The 10,125-nt window shown below is 32.3% G+C and overlaps 1 protein-coding gene across 1 annotated transcript in view; it reads right to left on the bottom strand.

The window, feature by feature from the left end:
- Window positions 1-2,684: 2,684 nt before the first annotated feature.
- TMEM65 (transmembrane protein 65) overlaps window positions 2,685-10,125 on the bottom strand; it is a 67,448-nt gene continuing 60,007 nt past the window's right edge. The window contains exon 7 of the mRNA XM_082721731.1: window positions 2,685-5,415. Within this exon, the coding sequence (XP_082577857.1) occupies window positions 5,314-5,415 (102 nt within the window). The 3' untranslated portion in view covers window positions 2,685-5,313. The remainder of the gene's footprint in view (window positions 5,416-10,125) is intronic.

Below are 10,125 nucleotides of genomic sequence, written 5' to 3'. Positions count from 1 at the left end.
AGTTAAAACTGTTAACCATAAAATGAACTAAAAATTGTCTTTTTATCCTCCCAACAGCATGGGACATTATATGTATTCTAAAAACTGCATTTTCTTTAGTCCAAGGTTGGGGAAAAGAAGAGAAAATAAGGAAGAAAAATGCACTTGAGACCTATGGTAAAGAGATATAGAATAACCACTGTTGTGCAAGAATGGTGATGGTGGGGTTGACATGCAGGAGAGAAAAATTGTTATTCTAATTAAAGTACCCTCAATTTTTTTTCAACTAACTCTCTTAAACTCCATGTATATCTAGCATCTGCTAACTATTTTATAAATAGTAAAGCACTACACAAATGTATAGCTTTCATATTAGCAAATGCCAAATCTTTACTGAACTTCACAATTTTCACAAAAAATTCCTTCATCAAACAGGTTTTGAAGTTTCACCCCAGCTCTCATCAAAAGTAGTTCCTTTGAGTTTAATTCTTGAGTTGCCATTCTCACATTCTATTCCTGTAAAAAAAAAGTTTGACTTGTAGTTGTGGGGAAATCATGCAATCTCTCAGGTGCTTATTCTTTTTAAATGGTGTCAATAAAAGAATTTGCTCAAATTTCTTCCATTCATAAATCCATCAATGGCATTAACATGTTTGATGTCATAAATTTTATTATGAAAACCAATATACAACACCATGTGGTTCATATTGCTGTCAGCACAAGATCAGTAGACACTAAAGTCCTGAAGCTTCAAAATTAAAATGTTTTATGTCCTTGCTTTAAGTAGTACTTCATTTCTAAAAGTTAAGGAAGAGAAACCAATTTCAGTGTTACAGCTCATATACCAATAGCATTTATTGCTTTGGTAAAGACATGTGATCTGTTAGAAAGATTTCATGATGAGCACAAGACAAACCCTAAATAATTTGCACATGGGTTATCCATATACAGTATGAATTCCCAGGCAGCTTCCCCAGGCTTCAGGGCCATTTCCATCTACTGCTGTCAATAAATATGCAGGGATTATCAATTCTAATATTTAAATATTATTTAGATTTAATCCAGAAAGTCTTAATAGTGCAAAACAAAAAAAAAAATCTACAATACATTCCCAAGTGAAACATACCTCACATGTCTGAGATTTCCATAGCATGTATTGTTAATGTCCTCACTTCTTTCAGGTCTTCCCTGACCACTCTATAAAAATACTCTCATATGCACACCAGTACTTTCCATGCCCCTTACCATGTTTCATTTGTCTCTGGAACCTATCACTATCTGCAATAAAAAAATACTTAAATGTATATTTGCCCGACTGATGTTTCCCCTTCCCAGAATAAACTTAAGGAGAATAAGAATGTTCTGGTTTTTCACTCAGTTCCTTGAACAGTTCTGAGCACGTAGTATGCACAGAATTTCTTAAATGAACATTGAGATTATAAGTACCTTTGGTTTTTGGTAAGAAAACAACTAACTCCACAAACCTGAAGGTAAAAAGGAACCTAAGCAGAGAAGAGATGTTACAAAGTCCATTCAACTGATGCCCTATTGCATAGTAACACAGGCTTTAAACTTGGACGAAGTTGGATTCCAGTCCACTTAGTAGTGACCTCATGGGTCTACTACTAACTTTCCACATAAAATTTACCCAGTAGGGGCGCCTGGGTGGCTCAGTGGGTTAAAGCCTCTGCCTTAGGCTCAGGTCATGATCCCAGGGATCTGGGATGGAGCCCCGCATCGGGCTCTCTGCTCAGTGGGGAGCCTGCTTCCTCCTCTCTCTGCCTGCCTCTCTGCCTACTTGTGATCTTCTGTCAAATAAATAAATTTTTTTAAAAAATTTACCCAGTAAAATATAGGGACAATAGTAGCACCAACTTAACGTCATTATTTAAAGTGATTAAATGTAGTGAAGTGTGTAAAGTACTTACATGACAGCAAGAAAGTGCTTAATAAAAGGAAGCTAACATTATCATCATTATCACCATCATCATCTCACTAAGGTTCCATAGCCTAATATTTCCCAAAAAATTTCTGGTAAGACTCGCTATCTAGTTGCGAAGTCCATAATGCTGAGAAGTGGCAAGTTAGAGAGAGAAGGCCATTGCCAAAAGCCCAGAGCAGTAAAAAGATGGGAGGAAAATGAAAGTTTTCCTGAGGCACTGCCTTACAGCACAATAATAATGTCCATGGGAATGGTGCTTAGCCACTAAGAAAAAGATGACATTCCATTTAATACATTCTTTTCAGATAGGAAGAAAATAAAATTCTAAAATTAGGAAGATTTACTTCAAAATGGTTTACATAAACTTTTTGTGTTAATGATAAACTCCCATTACCTTCAAAATTTACTTCCTACAAAAAAAGAGTAAATGAGGCATTTATTTTACAGAAGGCCTGGATATCTCTGCTGTAAAGACCCATCAGTGTGATTTATGCCAACCTCTCTAGAGTTATTTTTGACATCCTATTAAATATCAAATTGTCTCAATATAGGATCATTCTTCTCTCATAACCTGTAATGAATCTCCAATATGGATTTCAGAGAGGTAGTAAATAGCTCCATCTTACTGTCTCAGTGACATTGCTACAATCCTGTAAAATATCTGCATTTATTTATTCTACTTCCTTTAGTGACAGAATAACCAGAGCCTTCTCATAGAGATCAGGAAGAAAGTCAAATTTCAAAATCAAAACCACATTCCAAATTTCTTAAAAGATTTTTTTTTCAATTCTTTTGTAAAAACATTGGTCACCATTTAACATACAGTGGCAACAAAATGCACTCAATTCACATGCATCAACAAGTCAATAAATCATGATACACAGACAACATGAATTTTAAACCAACAGTACTAAAGTAGCTCATGTTGTATTTAACTATAGTTATGGTGCTTCCAAAAAAGAAATAGCTAATATGAGAAATAAGCTTCCAGTTTCAATCTGAAATAAGGTTATTTGTGACAAGTACCATGAAACTATGGTTTTATGAAGTCATTCTCTTAAAGGGAACCATTTTTTAGAAATCACTTTGTGCAAAGCACCAATACTCATGAGAATAAGATCTTGAAAAGATGTGTACCTTAGATAAGGACAAAAGGGCTCCATTTTTTGAAAGTTAATTATCTGAATGATTCAAATATTTATTATGCTCCCAAATTAAAAGATCTTTCAACATGAAGGCTATATATACTATGTTTTGACACCTTAAATAATTATTCAGACATTCAGCTAAACTGAAAGCTTCTGTAGGACTGGATTATTTTCAAGAGCAAAAAGTGAAAACCAATAATCAAAGCCCTTTCTAAACTCACAGGCAAGATTTCTGGATATGGGATTTAATAAGAAGAATTAATTAGAAGAAAATTTAATTAATAATAAGAAGAAATTAATAAGAAGAAAATTTAAGCACCACAACAAAATAGTTTTTAGAAAACAGAAAGGACTGGCAATATACAAGTCAGGAACAAATGCACTTGGACATTAAAAAAAAAGTTGTTTAAATTAGCACTCTAACCCTATCAGTTAAAATAATTAAAAAAATTCTTTTTGGTATATATGTAGTACTATGTGGAAGATACAGACCAAGATTCTGTTTAAGAAGTCAAGTTTTGGAATTCTAATTTGATCAAATGAGACTATTCTATTATTTGTACACAGTAAGAATGTTATATATTTATTTTGATATGATAATTTATTTTCTTCTTTTCTTTCAAAAATCTATGATTAAAGGATAGCTCTAAGCTATTTTGAAGTGCACAGAGGGTAATTTATGACAAATTGCCTTGTGGGGGAAAAACAGCCCTTCTCAAAATAAGAGGTCAAAGTAAAATGTGCAAATAAATTTTAAACTAAGGTAACTGTAAATCCATCCACTTAAGAAGTTTTCCTTCTTTTGCATCTATTTAGAAATAGTTAAGGTAAGGTAAATAGTTACCTTAATTTCAGTTTTTCTCCTCCATGATGAGTTTACTCTTACAGGTAAGAGTAATTTTTTAGCATTTATATGAGACCACATGCTAACGAACTTTAAGGGCTCATAAAATTTATGACTCATATATAGTTGTACTATATATGTCAAATATGAAAGGCTGGAAATAAGCAATTTCAACCTAGAGTATTATTTAAACATCACCAAAGAAAAAAAAGGACCAAAAAAAAAAACTTCTCCTCACGTAACATTTGATTACTATTCATAGCCAAAAAGCAAAATATAAAATATTTAGTCTTCACCTCAAAGTAAATTATCCAGAAATAAAACTTCTATGTGATAAGATAAGACATCAGGATTATGAGTATGGAGTATTCAGATTCATTCAGATGAGAAGATGTTTTGGGGAAAAAGAAATCCATCCCAAACAATAGAATTTGTATCTCGTTAAACCTTCCAAACATGACTTCAACTTTACCACTTATACCATAAGCCTTCTCAACAGTTCCTATTTTCTTTTTCTCTAAAAAAGTTTTTTAGCCTCTTAATTTCCAAGTGTCATGTCAAACCCCTTATTTTATCCTAATTCCACAATCCCCATTTATAAAAGACCCTAAAATCATCATTTTCTTGGAGCAGAAGCTACCATGTAATGATTTAAAATTGAGAAATTAAAGATAAGAAAAATCAACTGAAAATAATACACTTACCAACATATATGGTTTTATGTAGTAAGGACATCACATAATTACTCATTCTGATTAACCTCTGGCTCTTGAGACATTGAGGTCAGAAAATTAAAGTGAATAATAGATACTTACTTACACATAGATACTTACACATACTTAAAGTGTGTGTCTACCTTTAAACGACTAAGATTTTAAAAAATGACTAAAATTATATGATTGTAAATGTTCAATGTAAAACAGTACAAAATTGATGTTGCCGAAATAGAGTAAAAAAAACCTTTAACTTATATTACACATCTTAAGTAATGTGGCAAACATCTCAAGGCTGAGTTGTAACCAGAGAACAACAGCAACAACAGAAGATCCTTTCATGCATGCACACACATGGAGTAACAAATATGCAAACCCCAACTTAGTACAGTACATCAATGACTGATATTTAAATGATATTTTGATATACGAATAAAAAGGTAAAATGTTGACTGCCATTGATGAAAAAGCATTTCAACAATTTACACAAAATGGATACTAAACATTTTTTAAAAAGATGTCCTAAGAAAACCAAGCCACAATAAGTTAGTGTTTTCCATAATACATGCTGAATTATTTGATCCCGTATCTATACACTGTTATTGTCTTAATTCCTAAATGTTGTGACAGCATATTTAGTAATTGAGGTACATTAGTTTACATCTTTTTATAGGTATTCTAATAGGGTTAATTTTTCTTTTCCAGTTTTTCATCTTCTTCACCTCCTCCAAAGAAAAGCAAAGGAAACATTCCTAGAATGCAGCCAATAGTCACCCCAACAGCTTTGCCCTAAGGAAACAAAAGAAGACATTTTTTGAAAGTTATTTTATCCCTGGAAGAAGGATCCTTGCCTAAGTAGCTATGATAAACAATTACTATGTACCATAAAACTCAACTGTAATTTCCTCTCTTTTGATCATAGTAACTTACATGTTAAAATAAGTCATATATGACAAAGGACACAAGCATATGCCAAGGAGAAAAGATAGTTTCATAAATGGTGTTGTGAAAACTAGACAGCTACATGCAAAAGAATGAAACGGACCACTTTCTTACACCATACACAATAATAAACTCAAAATGGATTAAAGATCTAAATGTAAGATCTAAAATCATAAAGATCCTAAAAGAAAATACAATCAGTAATCTCTTGGACATCAGCCTTAGCAAAATTTTTCTGGCTCTGTCTCCTTAGGTAAGAAAAAACAAAAGCAAAAATACACAATTGAAACTACTTGAAACTGAAAGCTTTCTGCAGCATAAAGGAAACCATCAACAAATGACAAAGCAATCTACTAAATGGGAGAAAATATCTACAAATGATATAACCAATAAGGGGTTAATATACAAAATATATAAAGAATTCATACAACTTAACAGCAAGAAACAATCTGATTAAAAAATGGGTAGAGGCCCGAATAGACATTTCTCAAAGAAGACATACAGATGGCCAACACATGAAAAGTTGTTCCATACTACTAGTCATCAGGGAGATGTAAATCAAAACCACAATGAGATATCACCTCACTCCTTTCAGAATGACTAAATCAAAAACACAAGAAACAAGAAGTGGAGAAAAAGGAACCCTCATGCACTATTGGTGGGAATACAAACTGGTGCAGCCACTATGGAAAACAGTACGGAGGTTCCTCAAAAAATTAAAAATAGAACTATCATATGATCCAGTAATCACACTACTGGGTATTTACCCAAAGAATACAAAAACACTAATTCAAAAGGATATACACCTCCCTATGTTTATTGCAGCATTATGTACAACAGCCAAACTATAGAAATAGCCCAAGTGTCTACTGATGGGTGAATGGATAAAAACGTGTACGCACACACACACGAATAGTATTCAGCCATAAAAAAGAATGCAACAACATGATGGATCTAGAAGACATCATGCTAACTTAAATAAGTCAGAGAAAGGTAAATACCATATGATTTCAATCATATGTGGAATTTAAGAAAAAACAAAGGAGGTGGACCATAAGAGACTATGGACTCTGAAAAACAATCTGAGGGTTTTGATGGGGCGGGAGGATGGGAGGTTGGGGTACCAGGTGATGGGTATTATAGAGGGCACGGATTGCATGGAGCACTGGGTGTGGTGCAAAATTAATGAATACTGTTATGCTGAAAATAAATAAAAAATAAATTAAAAAATAATAATAATAAAATAAAATGATTACTGATTTAAAAAAAAAAAAAACCAAAACAGATATTTAACTATAGAGAACAAACAGATGGTCATCAGACAGGAGGTGAGTAGAACAGGTGAAGGGGGCAAAGAGTACACTTATCTTGATGAGCACTGAGTAATAAACAGAACTGTTCCATCACTGTATTATACACCCGAAGCTAATTTAACACTGTATGTTAACTAGACTGAAATTTAAAATTCAAAAAAAAAAAAAAAAGAAATAACAAATGTTGGTGAGGATATGGAAAAAAGGGAACCCTTGTGCACTGCTGGTCAGAATGTAAATTGGTACAGTCACTATCAAAAACAGAATGAAGGTTCCTAAAAAATAAAAAATAAAAATACCATATGACCCACTAATTCTACTTTTGAGTATTTACCCAAAGAAAATAAAAACACTAATTTGAAAAGATAATATAAATAGCCCTATATTTAGTGTAGCATTATTTACAATGGCCAAGATATGGAAGCAACCTAAGGGTCCATAAATAGATGAATAAAGGGTCCATAAATAGATGAATAAAGATGTAGTATATGTATACATGCACACACGCATGCATATATATGTGTGCAGGTATAGGTCTATGCATGTATACATATTTGTGTATGTGTGTATATGTATTATACTACATATGTATATGTATGTATACTACATATATACATTTTATACTTGCATGTGTATATACATGTTTATGTGCACGCGCATGCGCACGCGCCCACACACACACACACACACACAGACAATGGAGTATTACTCAGCCATAAAAGAGAATGAAATCTTGCCATCTGTGACAATGTAGATGGACCTAGAGGGTATTATGCTAAACGAAATAAGTCAGACAGAAAAAGACAAATAACACATGATTTCATTTGTATGTGGAATCTATAAAACAAAACAAACAAAAAATAGATACAGACTCACAGATACAGAAAACAAAGCGGTGGATGCCAAAGAGGAGGAGATGGAGGGGATGGGTGATATAGGTGAAGGCAATAAGAGTACAAATTTCCAATTATAAAATAAGTAAGTCATGAGAAAGAAAAGTACAGCACAGGAAATATAATAAAAAATGTTGTACACTAACTTTGCATAGTGAAGGATGGTGACTACACTTATTGTGATATTTTGTAATATATATAATTGTTGAATCACTATGTTGTACTCCTGAAACTAAATTAATATTGTATGTCAACTACACTTTAAGTGGACATTGGGGAGGATATATCCTATGGTGAGAAAAAAAATGAAAAAAAAAATTAAATCGACAGTAAAAAAACAAAAACAATTTAAAAATAAGCTATAAAAAGGTTCTAGTAATATTTAAAGTTCAATGCAACTAGGAAAAACTGGTTTTTTTTTCAAATTGCCAAGAAATAACTCCACAGAAATATTCAAGTAGAAAAATACCTTTTAGAAATTGTACATACATTTTTACTTCTGAAGATAGGGGAAAAAAACCTCACCAAACACTCTTAATATATTTGGATTTGCTCCTTTTTGTATATATTCCTTTTCAATATTTATCCCCATGTATATGTAATTATATTGTAGGTCTGATCATTATGTAAAATAAACATAGCTTTGTTTTCTGCCTCAATCCACCCCCCACACCACACATGTTATAATATGCTCTTTTTTTCAAACTGTTTCATAAACTTAATAGAAAAATTCTAAATTCCACTGAATTGATGGCCTATAGTATGTTTAAAGCAGTCCTTACACCACTGAAAGTCATTGCTTTTTCACCAGTATAAGTGATATTGTAATAAACATTTCTGTGTGTACTTTTTCCCAATGATTTATTTAAAAATCAAATAATATGAATATCTGTGCATATTCATAGGGTAATGAATGCTATGCTGTCTATTCTAGACAAAAAAGACTGCAAATACATATATATCAATTGAAATACAGTTGACCCTTGATCAATACAGGTTTGAACTGTGTGGGTCCACTTATATATGGGTTTTTACAGTGCAGTACTATAGATATATTTTCTTTTCCTCATGATTTTTTAGCAACATTTTCTTTTCTCTAGCTTACTTTATTGTAAGAATACTGTATATAATATGTGTAACATAAAATATGTTAATTGACTACATATGTTATTGATAAAGCCTCCAGTTAACAATAAACTATTAGTAGTTAAGTGTTTGGGAAGTCAAAAATCATATGTGGATTTTCAACTCATGAAGGGGATGATGCCCCTAACCTCCAGTTGTTCAAGAGTCAACGTATATGTATATGTATGTGTATATGTATATGTACACATATATGATATATACATATATATGATATATACACACCAATTTTTATATAATCATACCTATGCTATGAACACTTTTAAAATTTTTATTTTTGTAAATAATTTTTTAAATTTGCATTTCTAGGGTGACCATCTAGGTTAAACATTTTCAATTAAGTTTTATTTCTTCATAATAAACATTTATTGAAAATCTACTATGTGCCAAACTCTGTGCTAAGTATACCGAGACACAGACTAATCAGATGTAGTCTATCTCTCTTTTCTAGGAACTTCCAGTTAGTTATAAAGAGAAAAGCAAATAAACAAAACAAGTTCTATCAAGTATTACTGGTGCTATGATGGCTACATGATCAATGGTCTTGAATAAAATATTTTTTTCCTATACATTGTCCATTTATCTATCAGACCCTACAGGTTTTCTAATAAATTTCAAGATTAGACATTAGTGTTTCAACAACAGCTTGCATAAAAATTTTCAACTCTGTTATTTTTGGGTTTTGGCTGTGGTGGTAGAGAGGGTGGTGGCAGTATATCTGTGCTTTATATAACAGTCATTTTCATCATGTCAAACTTCGAAAGTATCACTCTTACAGAGTTTTAATAAACAGAAGTTTTCTTCATTCCAGATGCCGAAAAAGTTTATCCTAGATCCTTATCTTGACCTTTAAGTTTTTATTCATTTATATTTATTTATATATACAGAGAGAGACTATTTTATTATGGATTCCTGACTTTCCTACATTCACGAAATGTCCGCTGCCGCGTCTGCTTCTCACCCATTCTTCTACTTCTCACCCATTATTACTACTGTCCAGGGAAACCAAGGCTTTCTTCTCTACCTCCCTACTTACTTTAGGATTTCTAGTTAATGAGTCTCAACCCAATTATCTCAACGGGTCATAAAGTCAATAGGGCAGAAAGGGAGGAAAGAAGTGGGATAGATACCCTGATTCAGAACCTGAAACATCTTTCCACTCAAAAATCAGTTACTTATATATTATTACCAGGTCTTATGATATCCTA

This window comes from Mustela nivalis, assembly GCF_964662115.1.
Source record: "Mustela nivalis genome assembly, chromosome: 2".
NCBI classification, from domain to species: Eukaryota; Metazoa; Chordata; class Mammalia; order Carnivora; family Mustelidae; genus Mustela; species Mustela nivalis.
This window is presented reverse-complemented; position numbering and strand designations above follow the sequence as displayed.